General features: G+C 50.6%; 1 protein-coding gene across 1 annotated transcript in view; it reads left to right on the top strand.

Moving 5' to 3' along the window:
* The first annotated feature begins 2,703 nt into the window (after window positions 1-2,703).
* The window catches only part of LOC116943917 (uncharacterized), a 62,132-nt gene continuing 40,715 nt past the window's right edge, over window positions 2,704-24,120 (top strand). Inside the window, exon 1 of the mRNA XM_032957263.2 lies at window positions 2,704-5,184. Coding sequence (XP_032813154.2) covers window positions 4,167-5,184 — 1,018 coding nt within the window. The 5' untranslated portion in view covers window positions 2,704-4,166. The remainder of the gene's footprint in view (window positions 5,185-24,120) is intronic.

Raw genomic sequence — 24,120 nt, 5'->3', positions numbered from 1 at the left:
TATCCATGATACTTTGTACAACTATGCATGTACAATGCATGATGTGGATGTTACCCATGATACTTTGTACAACTATGCATGTACAATGCATGATGTGGATGTTACCCATGATACTTTGTACTACTATTTATGTACAATGAATGATGTGGATGTTACCCATGATACTTTGTACAACTATGCATGTACAATGCATGATGTGGATGTTACCCATGATACTTTGTACTACTATGCATGTACAATGAATGATGCGGTTTTAACGCACGGTACACTTCCATGCATGTACAATGTACAATGCGGACACATATTGCACACTACATTGTACTACTCTGCGCATACAATGTATAATGCGCACTATACACACGTGTACACATAATACGTCTAAGCGTGTCTGTGTATCGGGCGGCGATGATACGCGTACGCTCACGCGTACGTAACGTTTCCCCTTAACAGAGTGAACCGTACCTCTACAGAATAAGCGAAAACACTATTACGGTATGAAGCAAAAATATTAGATTCCCGACTATCTCGTGCGATTCATATTTTTATTTTGACTCGAAAAATTACGTGTGTGCATGTGTTTGTCTTTACGCACGCGCGTGTGTGTATGTATGAATGCGTGTGAGTGTATAGTCGATGTATCTATGTGTATATGGGGAAGCGGTAGCGTAGCGGTTAGCGCACCACGCTACGAACCTGGCGATCCGAGTTCGATTCCCGCTCACGGCCAACACCGGTGACGATTATCTGAACCGGTCCTGGGTCTCCCCTAGGTCGACTCAGCCTCAAAGGGGTGTACTTGATGCGGTGTGTAAACGTAACCACGAGGGGAGACAAAGGCGGTCGGGGCGTGTTGCTGGCCACCCAACTCCTCGCGTGCCGTGCCGACCTTCATAACTGTTCGCTAATAGGTCAATACGGTGGGGAACACTTATATGTGTACGCGTGCTCGCTAACAGCAGTTGCCCCAAAAGTCTGCGAATGGCTATAGGGGGGTGGGGGTTACGTGTCTTGCCGTGTGCGATTTATAGAAATCTGTCATCTGCATGGGCTCATGCGACGTGAGACCCCCCCCCCCCATCGCGTAATGCGAAGCGATACAATGTCAACACCCACATAATTCCTGTCTGCATATATATACTATGCATATATAGAGATAACTATGGGATTACACTGTAAATTAATGATGGACATTTTGTGATTTTAAAGGCATTGATACTGGTGACTTTGTAAAACAAAATGCGGCATGTATTTACATGTAAACGCACTTTGTAGCAATGCCATTCATTAACTGTATTTTAAAATATATATACGATACAAAGATCCCCCCGTATAGCCTACACAGCTTATTGGGGCAAGTGCTGTTAGCGAGCACCTATGAAGGCCGGCACTGCCCACGAGGGAGTGGGTGGCCGACACCACGCAACAAACACAAAGACCCCCCCCCCCCCCGTATAGTCTACACAGGCTGTTGGGGCAAGTGCTGTTGGCGAGCTGCACCTACCAAGTCCGGAACGGCACGCGAGGGGCTCTGTGACCAGCAACCACGCCTGGTCGCCTGATGCTAGAAGGTACTCATTTACGACTGAGCCGACCCAGGGGAGAACCAGGACCGGTTACAATATTCGCCACCGATGTTGGCCGTGAGCGGGAATGGTATTCACGACGTCGGATTCGTAGCGCGGTGCGCTATAACCACTACATTACCGCTCCCAATATACTAAAATATGTAACATGCACGAGCGTGTGCGTACGAACGCACAAAGCATGTTTAATGTGTGCGCACGTATGTCCATGTATGCATAGTGGCCGCAGAAATTGAGAATGCGATACTGAAAGTGCGAGAATTCGTTTCTTCTCAAATCTAATCAAGGACGAACTCACATCTGTGTTAAGTAATTGTACGCTATACACAAAGATCCCCCGTATAGCCTGCGCACCCCCCACACAAAGATAACGATCCGACGTATAGCCTTAACAGACTGTTGGGGCAAGTGCTGTTAGCGAGCACCTATGACGGCCGGCACGGCACACGAGGGGGTGGGTGGCCAGCACCACGCCCGGCCGCCTTTTTCTCCCTAGTGGCGATGTTTACACATCGCACCAGGTACTAATTATAGGCTGAGTCGACCTAGGGGAGGTCCATGTGTCGCCGGGTTCATAGCGCAGCGCGCTAACCGCTACACCACCGCTCCCCAAACACACAAGCACGCACGTACCACAACCGTGTACTACTAATTTGAGGCTGAGTCAATCTAGGGGAATGCCAACCCCCTCCGACAACTAACAATAAACATAATCAGATACCGCTTGCCACCACACCCGTGATGTCCGCCGGCCGGCAATTGAACTCAGGTTTTGGTCGGGATGAATGCAATCGCAGCGCGCCAACCACTGCGCCACCATTCCCCGACACAAGACGCGCACACGCGCGTCTTGTGTCGGGGAATGACCTTCATAGGTGCTCGCTAACAACACTTGCCCCCCCCCCCCAAAGGTCTGATAAAAGCCTACACGGGTGTTCTTTGTCTTTGTGTACATATATATACACGTGCGTGCATGCATGCATACACGAGGGCATCATTACGCGGTCGGGTCGCCTATCGCGCTCACCATTGGTCGCGCGCGCGCGTTGCGCGAGGCGTCACGTGCCTCGTATCATCGAGCTGCAATAAGAGCTCGGCTCTCAGGGAATTGATCGCACATCAGTGCGTCACGCGGCTCGCGGACAGAGAGGGAGCGAGCGAGCGAGCGAGAGAGAGACGCACACACACACGGGGGGTGGGGGGGGCTATCAGCTTCAACCCTGGCCAAGTAGCCACCATCACCACCATCATCACGACCACCACCCAACCGCCGTCTCCAATTCTCTGCGCTCTCTCTCTTCTCTGCTCGCCTCTGTCTCTCTCTCTCTGTCCGTCTCTCCCTCTCGAGCGTGCAGTCCCCCCCCCCCCCGCTCTCGTTCTTAATCACAGCGAACCAAGCGAGCAAAAGCAACGCGAGAATGTTTTTTTGTTGAATAATAATTATTATAAGAAGAAAAAGTGTAACGTTGCGAATACCAATAGTCCTGTGTCAGCAGCAGCAGCATCACCCTGGCGGCTATCGATGCGCTAAAGTGGTCGTAGTCGTAACAACAGTTTGCATCTTGGGGGTTGTGATGGTGGTGGTGGTGGGCAGGGCATTCATTTCGGCCGAGTAAAAGTGCACGATTTGGATCGTGGTGACTGGCGTGCCGGGTCGGGTTAGCCTCGCGGTGGAGTGGGTACGCGGGCCGGTGGGGGTGCTGTTCCGCTGCTCCGCTGCTCGTGAGTGAACGCCGGAGACGTGCGGAATGAATTCGCGGCGAACTGCCTGAACTGGAACGCGCGCCGCAGGGCTTACGCGCCACGATGATGAGATTCGCCTCCTCATCCTCCTCTTCCTCCGCCTCCTCCTCCCCGTAATCGCGCATCGCGGTTGGGGCAGAGCCATCCCATCGAGAAGGATTCTCTCTCTCTCCTTCACCCCTACGCCGCGTCCTTCTCTCACAGCGACGACGCCGCCGCCGCTGTTGCTGCTGCTGCCACCGCTATCGCCGCCATAGCGGCAGCAACATTAGCAGCAACATCAGCATCAGCAGCAACAGCACCAAGAACGGAACCCCACATCGGCGCAAGCTGCCATCTCCGCCGTCGGCGGCGGCTGCACCCGTGGCAAGTCGCCGCGCTTCTCTGCCATCCCCACGTTGCAGCGTCAACATCTGCGGCTGCTGCTGTTGCTGCTGTTGTTGTTGGTGGTGGTTGTGGTGTTGGTGGTGGCCGCAGCTGATTTGCGTCTGCTCCTGCCGCTGATTGTTGTGGGTCGTCGGTGAGGAGGGCGAGGGCGAGAGAGCGAGCGAACGAGCGGGAGAGCGCGCGGGGAGATCGGGCAGGGCGCGGGCACACGACAGCGGAGGAAGAGAAACGGACCGAGGCGAGGGCTCGCACGGCGAGAACGAGAGAGAGGAGGGAGAGAGGAGCGAGAGAGGAGCGAGAGAGAGGAGGGATACAAAGTGTAACCAGTGGCGACAGGGGGAGGCTGTAGCGAGGGGGGAGGTGGAGGGGTGGAGGAGGCGGGGGCCGGTGGAGGAGGGAGTCCTGCTCCTCCAGACTCCCGCCTGGCGCGCAGCTCCTGGAGGAGCGACCCCCATGGATAACGGCGTGAGCACGGAAGACAATCGCACCCGGGACCCCGACTCCCGTGTCTCAAGCTCCTCTTCATCCTCCTCCTCCTCGTCATCATCTTCGCCACCACCACCGCCGCCGCCGCCACCACCACCACCTCCACCACCGCCGGCTTCGCCACCCTTGGAGATCGCCGCTGCTGCCGCCCATCAGCCGATTGCTCCTCCTGCAGCCGCTGTCGCCGTAGTCGCAGCAGCCGCAGCAGCAGCAGCCGGCCCCCCTCATGCCGTGCCCCCCCCAAGCCGACTCACCAACTTCTTCATCGAGAACATCCTAAGGCCGGACTTTGGGCGGCGCAAAGAGCCCGGCGGCCGCGCGCTTCTCCTGCCGCCGAGGCCGCTGTCGACGAGCAGGCGGGGCGAGGCGAGCCTCGGAGGTGGTGGCGGTGGCGGTGGTGGCGGCGGCGGTGGTGGTGGTGGAGCAGGAGGAGGAGACAGCGCTTCGTCCAGCAGTCGCTCCCCGGAGAGGACTCGGCGCAATGGCGACCACGCGGACGACCGCGCTCACGACGGCGATGACGGCGACGGCGATGACGAGGATGAGGACGACGACGTTCTTAGCGTCGGTGGTGGTGGAGGTGGTAGTGGTGGTGGAGGAGGCAGTCGAGGAAGAAACGCGATCATCATCCGCGAGCTCGGACAAGGAGGCGGTGGCGGCGGTGGTGGCGGCGCTTTCAGTTTGGACGGACAAACGAATCCCTGCAGCGGCCGCTTGCATCGCAAGGGGCTGGGGGGCTTGGCCAAGTCTCGAGCGAAGCCCGGAGCCAAGGCGGACGGAGGAGCGACAGCGGAGCGCGCGCTGGAAATGGGGACCCTTCCCAACGCGGGCGGGCTGGGGGCAGCAGGAGGGGCAGCAGGAGGGGCAGCTGGAGGAGCATCAGGCAGTCCTGGAGTTGATCTGCAGCTGCAGCAGCAGCAGCAGCAGGCGATGGCGTGGCCCGCGTGGGTTTATTGTACCCGCTACTCGGATCGCCCCTCGTCCGGTAAGGACAACGAGCCGGGGTTCAGTACCCGCGCGCGCGCGTGCGTATGTCGTCGCGTCTGCGTGTGTGTGTGTTAATGTGAACTTGTGTTTCAATGTGTGTGACCTTCCCCCCCCCACTCCGCTACCTCGTATGCCGTGCCGGCCTTCATAGGTGCTCGCTAACAGCACTGGCTCCTAAAGTCTGCTAAGGCTATGGGGGGATCTTTGTGTGTGTGTGACGTGTGTGTGTGTGAAGGGGTGTTTCAATGTGTGCATGTGTTTGTGTGTGAACGTGTGTTTGTGTGTGTTTGTTAAAGTGTGTTTGTGTGTATTAACATGTGTTTGTGCGTGTGAACGTGTGCTTGTATGTATGTGTGTTGGTGTGTGTGAACGTGTGTTCGTATGTGTGTGTGTGAACGTGTGTTTGTGCGTTAACGTGTGTTTGCATGTGTGTGTGAAAGTGTGTTTGTATGTGTGTGTGTTTATGTGAACGTGTGTTTTTGTGTGTGAACGTGTGTGTGTATGTGTGTGTGAACTTGTGTTTGTATGCGTGTGAACGTGTGTTTATATGTGTGTGTGTGCGTGAACGTGTTTTTGTGTTTGTTAACGTGAGTTTCAATGGGTGTGCGTGCGTGAACGCGTGCGCGTGTTTCTGTACACGCGTGAAAGTGTTTGAAATGTGGTTTACGCGTGTATTTGTATGTTTGTGTGAACGCATGTTTGTGCGTGAACGCATGTGTGTGTGTACGTGTTTCAATGTGTGTGTGATTGTGCGTGTATGAACGTGAGTGTGAACGTGTGTTTGTGTTCATGTGAACTTGTGTCTTAATGTGTGTGTTTCGCGCATGTGATTGTTTTGTGTGTGCTTGTGTGTTCGTGGGCTCGGAGCAGAGGTATAGTGGTTAACGCCCTGGGCTACGAACCTGGCTCGGTCCCGGGCTTCCCCTAGGTCGACTCAGCCTCGACTAAGTACCGAGTGCGTTGTGTAAACATCGCCACAGGGGAGACAAAGGCGGTCGGGAGTGGTGCTGGCCACCCACACCCACTTCGTATGCAGTGCCGGCCTTCATAGGTGCTCGCTAACAGCACTTGTCCCAAAAGTATGTTCAGGCTATACGGGGGCATCTTTTTTGTCCGTGTGTGTGTGTCCGTGAAAATGTGTTTGTATGTTAAGGTTCGCGTGTGAAAGTTTGTCGTTGGGGTGTTCATCTCCATGTGCGCGAACTTGTGTTTGCGTGTGAGAATGTTGGTGCTGTGTTTGTGCGAAAGTGTGTTGGTGCTGTGTTTGTGCGTGTGTTCATTGTGTGGCCTCAACGTGCACATAGCCTGGCACAAGGGCCGTGGTGACGTCTCCGCCACTTAGTGTCGAATGGCGGTTGTTGTTATTGTGATGTTTGCAGATTTGCTTTTTATTAATGCGTGTGTGTGTGTGAGAAGGTGTTTTTGAATTAGCGACCGTGTTTTATCGGTCGTGTTTGCGTGTTCGCGTGTTCTTTCCCAATGTGTGTGTGTGTGTTTGAATGCGTGTGTTGGTGTTTGTGTGTACGGTTTGTGCGAACGTGTGTTTGAATGCGTGTGTTTGTGTGTTGGTGTTTGTGTGTACGGTTTGTGCGAACGTGTGTTTGAATGCGTTTCTGTGTGTGTGTGTATGTTGATGTGTGTGTGTGTTTGTGTTAGTTTGTTTTGTGTGTGTTTGTCTTTGTGCATGTGCGTGTTGTGTGCTCGCTAAACAACAATTGCCCCAAAAGTATGTTCAGGCTATATGGGGGATATTTGTATTTGATCTGTTTGTGTGTGTACGCATGCGTGTTTGTGTGTGTGTATATGTTTGTGCGTTTTGTGTGTGTTGTCTTTGTGCACGTGTGTGCGTGTTTAACACATATACATTTGTGTCTACGTGTGTATTTGCGAGTGTGTGAACGTGCGTGTTTGTGCGTGTTGATGTTGGTGCGTATTTTTATTTGAATGTGTGTATGATGATGATGATTATACTGTCTGTGTGTGCGTTCGTGTGTTTTGACGAATGTATTCGTGTATCACAGTGTATGCGTGTTTGTATGTACTGTATGTGTATTGGTGTGTGGTGCTGGCCACCCACCCCCTCGTGTGCCGTGCGGGCTTTCATAGGTGCTCGCTAACAGCACTTGCCCCAACAGTCTGTTAAGGCTACACGGGGATCTTTGTGTGTTGGTGTGATGGGTTTTGTCTGTGTATTGGTGTGTGTGTTGTGTTTTGTGTGTGCATGCGTTTGTGTGTATTTATGTGTATGTATGTGTTTGTTAGGCATATCTGTATTGGTGTGTGTGTTTGTAGGGTCAAGTTTTTGTGTCTCTAATGCGTTGCGCGGAGGGGGTCGTGTTTCCGTGTGTCTGTGCACATTTGTACGTGCGTGTGAGTGTGTTTCTGTATGCATGCATGTATTGCGTGCGTCTGTACGTATGAGTGTGCATGTGCGTTTCATGTAAGTGTTAGCGTACGTGGGGAGCGGTGGCGCAGTGATTAGCGCGCTGCAATACCGCGCCCGGCGACGCGAGTTCGATTCCCGTTCACGGCCAACACCGCCACTGGGGAGACAAAGGCTGACGGGCGTGGTGTTGGCCCAACCCCCTCGTGTACCGTACCGGCCTTCATAGGTGCTCGCTAACAGCACTTGCCCCTAGCAGTTTGTTAAGGGTGTACGGGAGATCTTTGTCTTAGTTATTGTTGCGTGCTTGCGCGAGTGTGTTTGTGTGTACGTATGTCTGTTGGTGTTTGTGTGTGTGTTTATGTTGTTGTGTGGGGATCGGTGGTGTAGCGGTTCGCGCTACGCTGCGCAACGCGACTCCCTCTCACGGCCAACACCAGTGACGATTATCGGAACCGGTCCTGGGCCTCCCCTAGGTCGACTCAGCCTCAGTACCCGGTGCGATGTATAAACATCGCCACGAGTGAGACAAAGGCGGCCGGGCGTGGTGCTGGCCACCCATCCCCTCGCGTGCCGTGCCGGCCTTCATAGGTGCTCGCTAACAGCACTTGCCCCTAGCAGTTTGTTACAGGCTACACGGGAGATCTTTTGTTGTGTATGTTGTTGTACGTGTTTGTATCTCCGTGTGTTTGTGTTTGCACGCATGGGTGGATGCGTATGAATTTGCCTGTGCATTCGCGTGTGAGTGTGTTATTGTGTTATTGAGTATGTTGTTATGTGTAGTCGCGTGCGTGTGTGTACGTGTCTGAATGTACGCGTGTGTGTGTGTATGTACGTGTGTGTGTATGTAAATGTGTATGTACGTGTGTGTGTACGTGTGTGTATGTACGTGTGTGTGTTTGTGTGTGTGTATGTACGTGTGTGTATGTACGTGTGTGTGTATGCACGCCTTCATAGGTGCTCGCTAACAACACTTGCCCCTACAGTCTGTTAAGGCTATATGGGGGATCTTTGTATGTACGTGTATATGCGCGTGCGCCGCGTTGGCCCTTCATGGGTGCTGCTCGCTGACAGCACTTGCCCCAAAAGTCCGTTCCAGGCTACACGGGGGATCTTTGTTTGATGTGCACGTGTTTTTTTTTTTAACGTGTTTGGGTGAGCGGTGGCGCATTGGTTAGAGCGGCGCGCTTCGACCCGGGAAAGCCGAGTTTATTATTCACGGCTATCATCGGTGACAAGTGACATCAGAACCAAGTTAGAACCTTCCCTAGGTCGACTCAGCCTTAAAGTAGTTCCCCGGTGCGGTGTTGCAAACGTCAGCATTTGGGAAGACAAAGGCGGCCAGGGCGTGGTTCTCGTCACACCGCTGCCCGAATGGCCTCAAAAGCTGCTCGCTCACGACGCTTGCATACAACAGTGCGACAAAGTCTACACGGGGGGGGGGGGGGGGAGACAAAGGCGGCCAGGAGTGGTGCTGGCCACCCCTAAGGCACTCGGGTGCCGTCTCGGGCTTTCGTTAGGTGCTACTCGCGAACAGCACTTGCCCCTCCAGGTTGTTATGTCTATACGGGGGATCTTTGTCTTAGTTTTGTTTACGTGTGTATGTGTTTATATTTGTGTATTTGTATGTATGAACACCAACATGTGTACGTGTTTATATTTGTGTATTTGTGTGTGTGTATGAACACCAGCGTGTGTACGTGTTTATATTTGTGTATTTGCGTGTGTGTGTAAGAACAACATGTGTACGTGTTTATATTTGTGTATTTGTGTGTGTATGTAAGAACAACATGTGTACGTGTTTATATTTGTGTATTTGTGTGTCTGTGTGTATGAACACCAACATGTGTACGTGTTTATATTTGTGTATTTGTGTGTATTTGTGTGTTTGTGTGTGTAAAAACACCAACGTGTGTACGTGTTTATATTTGTGTATTTGTGTGTCTGTGTGTGTGTATGAACACCGTGTGTACGTGTTTATATTTGTGTATTTGTGTGTCTGTGTGTAAGAACGCCAGCGTGTGTACGTGTTTATATTTGTGTATTTGTGTGTGTGTGTGTGTGTAAGAACGCCATGTGTACGTGTTTATATTTGTGTATTTGTGTGTGTATGAACACCAACGTGTGTACTTGTTTATATTTGTGTATTTGTGTGTGTGTGTAAGAGCACCAACGTGTGTACGTGTTTATATTTGTGTATTTGTGTGTCTGTGTGTAAGAACGCCAACGTGTGTACGTATTTATATTTGTGTGTTTGTGTGTGTGTAAGAACACGAACGCGTGTACGTGTTTATATTTGTGTATTTGTGTGTGTGTAAGAACACCAACGTGTGTACGTGTTTATATTTGTGTATTTGTGTCTGTGTGTAAAAACACCAACGTGTGTACGTGTTTATATTTGTGTATTTGTGTGTGTGTAAGAACACCAACGTGTGTACGTGTTTATATTTGTGTATTTGTGTGTGTGTGTAAGAACGCCAGCGTGTGTACGTGTTTATATTTGTGTATTTGTGTGTATGAACACCAGCCTGTGTACGTGTTTATATTTGTGTATTTGTGTGTATGAACACCAACGTGTGTACGTGTTTATATTTGTGTATTTGTGTGTCTGTGTGTAAGAACACCAACGTGTCTACGTGTTTATATTTGTGTATTTGTGTGTCTGTGTGTAAGAACGCCAGCGTGTGTATGCATGAGCGTGTCAACTGCGTACGCACGTACGGACACACACGTGTGACTTTTCCACGTACACCGTTCATGATACGTGCGCGCGTTGTGTGTGCGTTGGGGGTAAATGTCCTGCTAGCAAAGTGCCTATTTCGTTGTGCGTACGACAAACCACGCATGTCGAACTTCTTCCGCACCGTACGTGGCCGATTGTGCGACGAGTGATAATTCAACAGCGATCATTTACAATCGGGTCGCTCCTTCGTGGTGGTCGTTTGACCATACTTGGCCACGGCGGTCACGGCGAGTTGGCGCGCTGTTTGTGAGAGATCTGCCCCACTGGCGCGATCAATCGCGGGTCGGAATCGAACCCATCCGTAGCGCGCCCGCACAACCACTGCGCCACCGCTCGCTCAATCCACACACACACACACGTGCATACGTGTACGTACACACGATACCACGACGGGCGAAATTATTTTAAAACACACGACATACGAAAAAATAAAAAAAAATGTTACTGAGATGAAATTGAGTAACTCGACGTTTCGGCCAACTGGCCTTTGGTCGCATTCACAAGGCGCACCGTGATTGTGTATATAGCACGTGGACAGCCAAATGCACGCGCATAAGTTGACACAAAGACGAAGATCCCCCGTAGAGCCTTCACGGGATTTTGGGGTACCTCATGAAGGCCGGCACGGCGCACGAGGGGAGTGTGGCGGCCGTCTGTATCGTCCTCGTGGTCGCCCTAGGGGGAAGGATCGGGACCGGTTCAGATAATCGTCACTGGCGTCGGTGGCTGTGAACGCGAATCGAACTCGGTTCGCCGGGTGTCTTCCCCGCAACGCGCTAACCGCTGCGCCACCGCTCCCCCGCACACGCGCGAGCACTTGCACCCCCGTCTCCTTACCATCATACCGTGCAAGCTCAGAAACCGAGGCATTATTTAACCATACAACAGCAGCGAGAGAAATCAACGTTTGCCTATGAAATCAACGCCGCGTTCATTATACACAAGCGGTTAGTAAGGGGAAAAAAATTACGTAATACTTACATTGTTCCCCGTGTAAGAGTGTTTTTTTAAATATATTATTTCTCGGTTGTATGTCTTTAGTTTAATAATCAGGGTCTAAATAATTATGCAAACGTATGAAATATAAATCGGGGAGTGTGGGGAGTGGGGGCTATGGAGCTGGGGGCGGGGGTTGGATGGGAGGTAGAGGGGGAGGGGGCGAGTGTTTTCTGTGAAATTAATGTTTGTGCCATCATCAAATATTAACCATTGCACTTTCTGGCATAATATGAGAATAGCCAGACGAGTGTATTGCATGGGCAGCATGGCACGTATGGGCATCTTTTATACAAACACAATGCATATATATACCATTTAACTTATGAACCTCGGTTGGAGCGGTGGGCACGGTGGTTAGCGTGGCGACTGATTAAACAAAAACCATAAACCTCTTGGGTCAAGGCTGAACATCGCTCGGTAGGCGAGTGATGTTCTGTAACCCTGTCAAGGTTCCAAAACGTTTTTTATTTTTATTTTCCACCGCCAGTCAGCACGCGGACCGGCGTGGTGAAGTATGGCCAAACGACCACGATCACCGACACTGCGTTAGATAGGGAGGCCTTATACACTAAACTATATATATTTTTTATTTCACCAGCTAAGGCCCACTTAGCTACATAGCTTTAATTCAGAAGCGACTTAGCCACGAATGATATCCGAACGAAGTGGCTTATCATCGCGTGGACATTTCAGAGCAGTCAAAATACGCTTGGGCGCGTGTCTCTAAATGTGGAGGTGATAGAACCGGAGGACCACGAGAACAATCCACGCGACCACGGGGAGAGAAAGAGAGAGAGAGAGAGACACGCAGACTCCAAATATACAGCAGCAGATGTACGGGATCGGGATCGAACCCAGGAACTTCCTGCATACCAGGCGAGGGCGTTAACACCTCGCCACCGGCAGCAGCTTGACAAAGGGTGCGTGGAATCGCAAATCGTCGGCATTATCATTACAACTATCACATTTGGTATGTGGACGTAATGGCAAACGTTATTGTCCATTGTCCACTCACGTCGGCTCTACGAGACCTCGGCGTTCCTTCGCCTTAACCGGGGCCATCCACTCAGTACGTACACATAGAGGGGGGAGAGGGGGGGGTAACCCAAATGCGTAGCTTGTGTATGGGGGGGGGGTCTACTGACAATATACGCATAGGAAACGGGGGGGGGTGGGAAGCCTCGATACTAATTTGTCTACATTGGCCTTCAAATTTAGATAGTCCGGTGGTGGACTATCTGTTTGCTTAAACACGTTCATATTATTATAACCCTTGAGAAACGGTGGATTTAATATCGGCCGTTCTATAGGATTCGGGGGGGGGGGGGGTGGTGCGTCAGGCGTACGTTCGCAGGTGGGGGGGGGGGGGTAAAAAGTCCGCGTACAGGGAGGGGGGGATGGGTCCGGTTTTGACAGACTTGTGCGTGCCTACTCCACGGATGGCCCCCTAACTGGGACCAGGGGGGTTGGGAAACTTCGGCCGACGCGACGCCCTCGCTCGCAAACGCATAAACCTCGCGCCTGATAACATATCGATTGAACGCGAATATCGATGAGGTTTTTGTTGTCGTTTTTGTTTTAAGTTGGACATTTTGTTAGTTTATCTTTCCCTCTGCAACGCTGGCAAACTACTTTGTGGGGGCTTGTTGTTGTTGTATCGTGCACAGATTCCGCGAGCCCGTGCCGTTTATCACCCGCCCCCCACCCACTGACGAGTTGTGTGGCGTGTACGGTGGGGGGTGCGGTAGCGTCGTAGCGGTCTGCGCTACGAACCCGGCCACCCGAGTTCGACTCCCGCTCACGGCCACCGACAACACCGGTGACGATTATCTGAAGCGGTCCTGGGCCTCCCCTTGATCGACTCAGCCTCAAACGAGTACCTCGTGCGGTGTGTAAACATCGCAGCGAGGGAGACAAAGGCGGCCGGGCGTGGTGCTGGCAACCCACCCCCTCGTGTGCCGTGCCGGCCTGCGTAGGTGCTCGCAAACAGCACTTGCCCCAACAGTCTGTTTAAGGCTACACGGGGGACCTTTGTCTTTGTTGCGTACGGCATTGCTTCATACGGAGTGCTCCTGTCAATAACAACAACAACAGCAGCAGGCTCTGCCGATGCTGCTGCTGACGATAGCCAGAATGCACCGCGTGCGGCGCAGACTTATAAGCTCGCCTTTAAGCAAACGATGCCCGATAACATTGGCCTGGAAGTCCAACAGACTGATGGCCACATTACGTGAAGCCAGTATAAATCATTTACCACGCGGACGTGTCGAATGGGCTCGCGCTTTCTCTGCATCTTTACACGATCAAATGTGCGTCTAGATTCGTCGAAGCCGTGACTTTTGCAGCAGGCTTCGTAACGGCCACTGGCTGGCAACTCATTTGCGCCACCACCGCAACGAAAACAACAAAAGGCAGAGGAGGGGGGGGGGGTGGAACCTCCATCTCTGGGCGATCCTGAAGAACCACGACGACTACTGTGCGTCTACAATCGGTGGTGGTGATGTGGAGAGAACCACTCCTGATCAATTATTCACTCGCCTCTATAATCAAAACACCTGGGCCTCCCACTTGTCAGTCTCTTTCCCCCCCCCCCCCCCACCTTCTCGCCCCTCTCTGTGTCTCTCTCGCTCTCGTATTTGTTAGTATACAACGTGTTGTAGGATCTCTCTGGGATGCAGCAACAACAACAATAAAGGGCTCTTTCCCCAAGTCGTTAGGCAAGGATACAAATGCTTGCTCGATAAAAAAAAACCCAATAGGCTGATGGGACGTTTAAAAATATATATATTAAATCTCGGTAAAACACAGAGTTCCGCTTACGGTATATTGAGATTCTACACATTGCTCCACGGTAATTCAGAGTGTCCGTGGGTCTATATATATTGGTTGACAGTTGTTTGTGTGTGTCCGTTGTAAGACGTGCAGTCAACGCTTCGGTATGTAGGTGTTTTGCAAAGACGTGCAATGAAGATGTGGTTGTTTGTAAGTAGTAGTATCGTGCGCGTGCAAGTTCAGCCATAATTGCACGGTTTTATACGGCGCCTCCGATTAGCACGGTTGGCTACGTACGGTGCGAAAGAAGCTCTACATACACCCGCTACGAGCATATACGATAGCGTATACTTACCGTGGGTAGAATGACAATAATATGTAGTGTAGGCGTTGTGTATGTTGAACTTCTTTCGCACCGCACGTAGCCAGCCGTGCTCATCGGAGATGCGGCAAAGGGGCTATTAAAATGTACAATGTATAGCCGTGCTAATATACACTACTCGTATTATGCAAATATATTCAATAAATATGTTATAAATGCGTGCACATGCGACATACACAGATGTACATATATACACACACATACACGCACAAGACACAAGCATAGGCGGGCGTACTTGCCGTAAGCATAATAGACACATCGTCTTACGTGAGCGTGTAGGATTGTACAATTCCGCAGGCGTACACGCGAACATAATATACACATACAGACAATTATAATCCGCGTGTTTTTTGGGGTTAGGCCACGTGGTAGTTTTATGCCCAAAACAATTATTGTCATCGGCCCGCCACCACCCGACAAGATTAACATTATCCTTGCGTGCCAATGCATTTATCAAATTCTGACAAACGTGGACACACACGATACGTAATGATATTTATATATAGATATTTGAACAAAACATAGACAGAAGTTCGTTCCGCAATAGAAAAAAATATGTATATATACAATTACATTGTATGGCCATCAGCATTATCCTGCCTTCTGCCCGCCGATGTATCCCCACAGCAGCGTTTGTATGAGCAGGCAAATCATGGACCGGTTTTGAACGTTCAGTCTCATCAGCAGAGCTGTGGCCAGCCAATGAGATGCTGCGTGAGTGTGTGTGTGTGATTCGCGGTAGTGCAACGAACCCGGCCACCCGAGTTCGATTCCCGCTTACGTCCAACACCGGTGACTGTTATCTGAACCGGTCCTGGGCCTCCTCCCCTAGGTCGACTCAGCCTCAAATGAATACCTGTTGCGGTGTGTAGTAAACATGGCCAATGGAGAGGCGTGGTGCTGGCCACCCACCCCCTTCTCGTGATACCGTCCCGGCCTTTATAAGTGCACGCTTATCTGCACTTGCCCCAACAGTCTGTTGAGGCTATACGGGGCTGCAAAATGCCATTACAAAAAGTTCGATCTCTTACCGTTCGTTCGCAATCCCCGTTATTCCGAAAATTGACGTCTCATCGACGTCGTTCAGACGATATTCGAGCGCAACGTCTTGGCATTGTGAAGAGACGCTGTGGTTGATAGGCCCAGTGTGTTCGCAATGCCAAGCGGCGGCTTGGGACACTCTATTGGCTTGGAAGTTGCGCGTGTTTGTTGTTGTTGTTATCTGCTATGAAGAAGGGCTCTCGCCCGAAACGTCGAATTGTATATGTCACCTTTATGGGATATGTTGTCGATATTTGTGCTTTATGCATCACTGTCCATCGCCGCAGCATACATAAAGCGGGCATCACCAAGTAATATTTAGTTTTATTCGGGAGCCATTGTAAGAGGTCCGGACACATACGGGCGCTCTCGTGCGTCCATTAACGTCCGGTCGACGTATTTTTCCGACGTCCTCTCGACGTCTTTTTTCGATGTCTCTCAACGTCTTTTTCCGACGTCCGATCGACGTCCTCTCGACGTCTTTTTCCGACGTCCGATCGACGTCTTTTTTCGACATCCTCTCAACGTCTGAGCACGTGACCAGATGCGATGTCACTCCCGGGGTATTCCCACCCCCACCCCCAGCAGCCAATCAGATATGCGCGCGCGCACGTCACGTGGACGCACGCGTGCGGTTCGTGAACAATATTAAATATTCGCTGTTTGCTTCTTGGCGTTGCAGTCATCACGGATGCAACGGTCACAATGTGATGTGCGTACTCACGTTGTAATAAATAAAAATAAACGTGTACACGAGTTTAATTTGATACAGTGGCGTATGTAATAACAATTAAACCATTAATATTGCTATTTAGCGATATAAAAAACTAAAACTAAACTATTTTTTTTATTTTACCAGCTAAGGCCCACTGAGCTATATAGCTCTTTTTTTAGAAGCGACCTGGCCATATAGTTTATATATATGTATTTGTTGTGTAGGCGAAGTCCTCGCGATCCCACATGTTTATTTATATTGAGGAGTACAACTGTTGAAGGGCTCTTTTCTCGCCCACAAAACTGCCCGAGTAGATAACCCTGGCCTGCTGATGAGCTCTGATGAAGACGAAACCGAACCTTATCATCCACCGTTGTGTACTGCTCATGGAATAGTACTGAAATATTCAATTTATGGCAGCGAACTAAAATAAAATGCGTAATGATTTCATAACAATAAGAACAAATTTATGCAAGCACGTGGGGCTTTTTCCGTTGTTGTTACATTTTATAGATTACGGAAATTTAAGAATGTCACAGCCATTGACAATTTTTGAACCGCATACGCATTTCCTTATCAAACGGGGCACAGCATTCCAATTGACGGCATACTCACGCCGAACAAACCGTACCAATTCACAGCACGCAAAATGATTGTCAACAGAATGTCACAGCCATTGACAATTTTTGAACCGCATACGCATTTCCTTATCAAACGGGGCACATCATTCCAATTGACGGCATACTCACGCCGAACAAACCGTACCGATTCACAGCACGCAAAATGATTGTCAACAACGAAGCGTGCGATAACTAAACACCTTCCCACGATTGTCTCTGGCGAGTAAATTTGTTTGTTCCACAGCCCATCGGACGCGCGGAATTCTCTGCGCGCTTTCGGGAACGTCCCCAACAAGCGTTTGGGAGCGTTTTGTTTTTGCGTTCGTGTTTGTGTCGATGCGAGAAAACACTCGGGAACGGCTTTCGACGTTCGAGGTGTGATCGTCGGCAGAGGCAGTCTCGTCGAACAGACCCACGTTTGGCTTTAATTGGCTCCACGTTCGCAGGAAGTCTCGACGGAGCGTGGAGGACTTGTGTGTACTATCGTGGCTCGGCAGCGCTGCATTCGAGCGCGTATTCCTCGCATTGTTGAATGAACGGGTGCGGTTGATTCCGGCCCCAGTGCGTTCGCAATGCCAAGCGACGGCTTGGACATGGCATTGGCACGGAAGTTGCAATTGTTGTTGTAATATCTGCTGTGAGGACGGGCCATCGCCCGAAACGTCGAATAGTATATACGTCACATTTCAACGCCGCATGTGTTGAGTATATGTTGTTGTTATTTGTGCTTTATGCATCACCAAATATTTTATTTCATTTGGAAGCCATCGTAAGAGGTCTCGACATACACAACAGGCTCGTGTGTCATTGAGCGGCGTGTGAGTCTCCTTTGCCACGTGTGTACACACAAAATACAAAGATCCCCCGTATAGCCTTAACAGAGACTGTTGGGGCAAGTGCTGTTTGCGAGCACCTATGAAGGCATGGTACGGCACGCGAGGGGGTGGGGTGGCCAGTAACACGCCCGACCGCCTTTGTCTCCCCAGTGGCGATGTTTTTTACACACCGCACCAGGCACTCATTTGAGGCTGAGTTGACCTAGATGAGGCCCATGACCGCTTCAGATAATCGTCACCGGTGTTCGCCGTGAGCGGGAATCGAACTCGGGTCACCGGGTGCGTAGCGCAGCGCGCTAACCCACTACACTACCGCTCCCCACACACATTCACACGTACGTACATACAAACAAAGACAAAGATCTCCCGTATAGCCTTGACAGAGACTGTTGGGGCAAGTGCTGGTTAGCGAGCACCTATTAAGGTCTTCACGGCGTACGCGACGCGGGTGTTGCGGCGCCCAGCCGTCTTTGTATCCCCCGGGTGCTGAGACTTCACACACCGCACCAGGTGTTCATTCAAGGTTCAGGCAGTCGACCCAGGCCCTGGCGAGAAGTCCCAGAGCGGGTTTCTATGCATTTTATGTTGAACTTCTTTCGCACCGTACGCAGTCCACCGCGCCATTCGGAGGTGCCGCTGGTGCCGCCAATCGCTCGACTCACGTGACACGTGACCGCGAATTCGCCCGGCAGCGCGTCAAACGCTCCGCTACCGCTGCCCCATACAAAGACAAAGATCCACTATAGCCTCAACTAGTCGGGGGCAAGTGCACTTAGCAAGCACCTAGGCCAGCAAGGGCGCACCGAGGGGGGGGGGTGGGTTGCCAGGAACCACGCCCGGCCGCCTTTGTCTCCCCAGTGCTCAACGTCCACACGCCCCCCAAGGTACTCATTTAAGGCTGAGTCGACCTAGGGAAAGCCGAGGACCGGTTTAAATAATCGCCGCTGCTATTGGTCGTGAGCGGGAATCAAACTCGAGTCGGCAGGAGTTCGTAGCGAAGTGCGTGCATACGTTGCAGGATATTCACACTCACCGCATGTCCACAACGTGTGCGCCTATAACATTGCAGACAGTGGCAAATCGTAAAATAAAATATATACGCTTAATATATACTGTCATTCTCTTTGCAGAATCTGCTCAATGCTTGCGTATGCATATATACGTAGTTTGTGAAGGGTTGTGGCATATCAGTATATATATAAAAAAGACACGTTTTCACATATCAGAATGTTATGCCCAATGTTATTTTGACACGTTTTGTTCGTGCGTAGGCATGCATATTTGTGCGCGTGCGTGTGTAAGTAGTTGAGTGCAGGTGTTGATGCGTGTGTTACCACTCAAAATTACATATCAGCATATATATAAATGGCTTATCAGCATATATATAAAAAAAACACGTTTTCACATATAAGACAATGTTATGCACTTATGCCCAATTTCATTTTGACACGTGTGCTCGTACGTAGGCATGCATATTTGTGCGCGTGCGTGCGCGTTTAAGTAGTTGAGTGTAGTTTTCGATGCGCGTGTGTGTGTGTTCACTCAAAATTGCCCACGAAGATCTTTTATTTGAGCCGTCACATGTCAGGCACAGTGTGCGAGCGGTGGCGCAAGTGGTTAGCGCGCTGCGCTGTGAACCTTCGCTACCTGGGTTCGATTCGTATCCCGGCAGCCGTGGGTTAAGATCGATCGCTGGCGAGTTTGGAAAACTCACAGAATCGTCCACAACAGCCCTTCCCTAAATAGGAACAATGATCATATTTGGCCCTATCGGCACAATGTCGCGATCCCTTTCCCTCTCTCTGCTCATGAAGGACCGTTGCCCGAAACGTCGACTCGGTTATTTTGTGTGTTCCTCTAAAGGGCAGTGGTGGTACTGGCAAATGTGTTGACTTGTTGTTGTTGTTGTTGTTGTTGTCGTTAAGTGTGCACCGCCGCTCCTGCCAACATAACACAACGCAGCCTCATCACGGCACGCGTGAGTCGCGAGTGTTATCTGTGGCTGCTCACTGGCCCATACTCCTCAACCCCTTCCACAAAACGCGCACCGACCGTCGTGGTGAAGTATGGTTAAACAATCTCCATGGCCAATGTGGGGGGGGGGGGGGGGTGGGGTGGAGGTCTTCGTATCCATCCAGCAGTGGATTAACAAAGAGGCAGCTGTTGGTACGTATCTGTACACTGCGAGCCATTCATTGCCCCGTGCTGTCCACAGTATGTTCGCCTCATTTTGCCTTTGGTGGTTGACTAAGTTGGTGAAGTCGCTCGTCAGCTATTGGTAACCTGTGGTTATGTGGTATACAGGCTGCAACCCTTAACGCGAGGCTATTATTATTAATACTACAACCGTATATATTCCGGATTACAAGACGCCCGGAAAGTAAGACGCTGTGTTAATACGTCATGCGAATTTGGTTTCAAACACATACAAGGCAAATTATGCCCCCGCATATCCTGTAATATACAAGTCAAGGCAAGTGCTGTTAGCGAGCTTCACCTATGAAGGGCTAAAAAACGGCACACGAGGGGGTGGATGGCAAAGCATCACGCTCGGCCGCCTTTGTCTCCCCAGTGGCGATGTTTTTTTGTTTTTACACACGGCACCAGGTTACTCACTTGAGGCTGAGTCGACCTAGGGAATTGCCCAGGACCGGTGCAGATAATCGTCACCGGTGTTGGTCGAGAGTGCGAATCAAACTCGGGTCTGCTGGGTTCGAAGCGCAGCGCGCTAACCACTGAGCCACCGCTCCTCGCACACACACACACACCGATACACACATAGACACACAAACTACCCGATTATACGACGCACCCGATACTTTTGCGTTAACATACAGGGGGGGGAGGGGGTGGGTGGGGCGGGTGGAGGAAAGGTGCGTCTTATATTCCGGAAAATGCAATGCACCACGTGCAACTCATTCATTGAAAATCTCGCTCTCGCACGCAGCCCCTGTTGACGGGGTCTTCCACGACGACCCCTACGGCCCAGGCTTCGAGGCCCCAAATGACGTGTCCACGATACGTAATGCGTTGCATTACTATGCGTTGTCATGATAATAATAATCATCATGATGTTCCACGATTACGGACCTTTGTCAATCCAGTGCTGGATGAAGCCCCCCCCCCCGTCCACACCACGTGACACGGTCACGGGGGTTGTGTTACCCATACTTCACCACACCACTGCACCCCTGCTCAGTGCGGGTTGGAGTCGGGAGGGTGTGGATGATGACGTTAGCCGCGTTGGCTGGGACTGCCTAAGCTTGATAATAAATCCGACATATAATTAATCTATTATATTTAGATGTTTTTAAAATATATATTTAGTGACTTGCTTATCTTTTTCTCTCTCATTTGCACTCCTATCGTTAGTTTTTTTTGGTATTTTTTGCTATTGTAACTTTCTGACCCGCCCATGTTGATACATCTGTGAAGAAAAGAGCTTTATAGCTCATCGGATTCCTCCTACAGCCTAAACAAAAGATTCTGATTCTGAACAGAACACAGAAGATGGATTGCCCGGCGGTTTAAAAGCAGCACTGTGCTACCCACTTGCGCCACCGCTCCCGACAAACCAATGCTAACAACAATACTAATAATAATAATTAGTTTACGCATTGTATTTATAGTAAATATAACCTGTGCCATCGTGCCCTTTGTAATCATCACAATAAGAAGTTAATCCTCGCTGTGTCCGAGTTTAGCACCAAAATAAAACCACCCTGGATTTACGAGCGGACACGTTCGGACTAGTAGGGCCTTTCATAATCGTCGCCGTCGTGACCGGTCACGGTCTATCCGCTGCTGGATGGATTAAGGCCGTCGCCGAGACTCTCACGATGACGGAACAGTCCAGCGGGGGAGAGTGCGGTAATTCCGCCGCTCCGTCTCCCTTCGTTGGGGTCGTCCTCTCGGGCCCATTTCCTCCTCTCCCGTGACCTGTCCCGAGCCACCGACGATCCGTGCCACCCCCTCCGCACCCACTTTCTGAGCGCCACGTGTCCTGCCCAAGCCCCCCCCCCTCTACCCCCGCCCCGCCCCCCCCCCCCCCGCTATCTCTTATTGATACTGGAGGAATCCGATTAGCTATGAAGCTCTTTTTAACACGTGTGTGCAGAGTAGGCTCAGTTTTAGAACGTTACAACAAACAAACAGTTCGAAAACACGATAGGAGAGTACTGTATAGGAGAGGTAAACAAATCACTTAAACATACACAAGTAAAACGAGTCAATTTTTTGTATCTTATCAGGTGAAGCCCACTGAGTTATTAGCTTCTTTTTTTTTAGAAGCGACCCCGTCACAAATGATCGCTCAACAAAGTGGCATACGACGTGGACACGTATAGCAGACAAAGTAATCTAAACAATAAAGACGCCGTTTCGATCGCAACACAAACCACGACGTTTCGATCGCAACACAAGCGCTTGTGTTGCGATCGAAACGTCGTGGTTTTTTTGTTATTTTCTTTGAACCTATCTACGTGACTTTACCGAAAGACCCAAAGAATGTGAATTCCTGCAGCCACGAGAGCCCTAAGTCAAGATTTAATATCTAAATGTGGAAGGGGAAATACAAATCGCAGGACCCGGAGAAAAATCCACGTGACCACGGGGGGGGGGGGGGGGGGGGGAGAGAGACAGAGACACCGCAAGCTCCAAATATACAGCAGCAGGCGTCGTCAGCGTCTGGATCCGGGATGTCTCCAACTTGCGTTCTGCTGTCCTCCAATCCCCACGCGTTCTTGCCCACGCTCAGTGTGAGAATTCCAAGGCGTGAACATCTCCATTGCCTCCCTGCGCACGTTCCATTTGACGTTGCCGCAAAGTCCGCGTGATTACACGCCAATTAATTCCCTCCTCCGCAGGGCGCACTTCACGTGTAGTTTTTTTAGGATCACGTTCCATGTCGTTTTGGTTTCTGGCCTGAAGAACTCCACGTTTGCGCACAACCGCCTCTCCATTCAACTTCTTTCTCGATCCACATTCATTGCCAATGACTGCTCCTCGGTATGCACACTCTGATTTGTAGCTCTAAACGTTGGGACGACGAGGAGACACAGAGAGGGGACGACTCAGAGACAGAGAGAGGACGACTCAGAGAGACAGAGAGGACGACTCAGAGACACAGAGACAGAGAGAGGACGACTCAGAGAGACAGAGAGGACGACTCAGAGACAGAGAGAGAGAGGACGACTCAGAGACAGAGAGAGGACGAATCAGAGACACAGAGAGAGAGAGAGTTCGACTCAGAGACACAGAGAGAGAGGACGACTCAGAGACAGAGAGAGGACGACTCAGAGAGACAGAGAGAGAGAGAGGACGACTCAGAGACACAGAGAGAGAGGACGACTCAGAGACACAGAGAGAGAGAGGACGACTCAGAGAGAGACAGAGAGGAGGACTCTGAGACAGTGAGAGAGAGAGAGAGGACGACTCAGAGACAGAGAGAGAGGACGACTCAGAGACACATAGAGAGAGAGTTCGACTCAGAGACACAGAGAGAGAGAGAGAGAGGACGACTCAGAGACAGAGAGAGGACGACTCAGAGGCACAGAGAGAGGACGACTCAGAGACAGAGAGAAAGAACGACTCAGAGAGAGACAGAGAGGACGACTCAGAGGCGCTAGCAGAAGGAACCACAGACGAGTGTGAAGGCAGCAGCAGTAGCAGCACCAAATCACGTGGTGGTGAGCCGGCGCTACCAACAATTGCCCAAGCTTCGCGGTCCCACCTATATTGAAGGCGTTATCGGCCAATTACAGAGTGTGCGCTCATGACTGTGTCGCCACAATAGCAGGAGATGATTCATGTTTACCCATTTATGCGAATGGCCTTATTGCTGTTCCAATTATCAAATTGTTTTTGTTGTCAAATGTCTTTTCCAACGTTGCTGTGAATATTCTCGGCGACAGAGCTTCTCCTGGTCTCACTCTACTTCCGATGTTTATTTTGTCAAAATCTCTCATCTCCTCTCTCTCATGCAATATCAACCGATGTTTTTTTATACTCTTTGGTTCTATTGGGTAAAGTCACGTAGGTGACACTCTCGTCCCTTCACCTGATGAAGGCCGCTTGTGTTGTGGCCGAAACGTCGTGATTTTTTGTTATTTTATTTTCACCTACGTGACTTTACCCAATAGAACCAAAGAGTATGGATCCTAGCAGTCACGAAAGCTTTAAATCTAGAATTGATGTTTTTTTTATTGTTTTAACGACGACCATTGAATAGTATTCAATGGTAGCACGGTTGGCTACGTACAGCGCGAAAGAAGCTCAACATACGTACACGTCGTATCGAATTCCACGATTCCTCTTCGTCGTAGACGTCTACGGAAAGGGGCAAATGCTTTCGGTTTCACGAACACTAGGCCTACGGAATAAAACATATTTTAAATTACAAAAAAACTCGAACAATTTACGAACTTTTTCTTGGTTCTTTCGGT

This window comes from Petromyzon marinus, chromosome 19, assembly GCF_048934315.1.
Source record: "Petromyzon marinus isolate PM22_M1 ecotype Great Lakes invasive population chromosome 19, UKy_Petmar_22M1.pri1.0, whole genome shotgun sequence".
Classification (NCBI taxonomy): Eukaryota; Metazoa; Chordata; class Hyperoartia; order Petromyzontiformes; family Petromyzontidae; genus Petromyzon; species Petromyzon marinus.
Note: the sequence above shows the minus strand (reverse complement) of the source record. Positions and strands in the feature narration are given on the sequence as shown.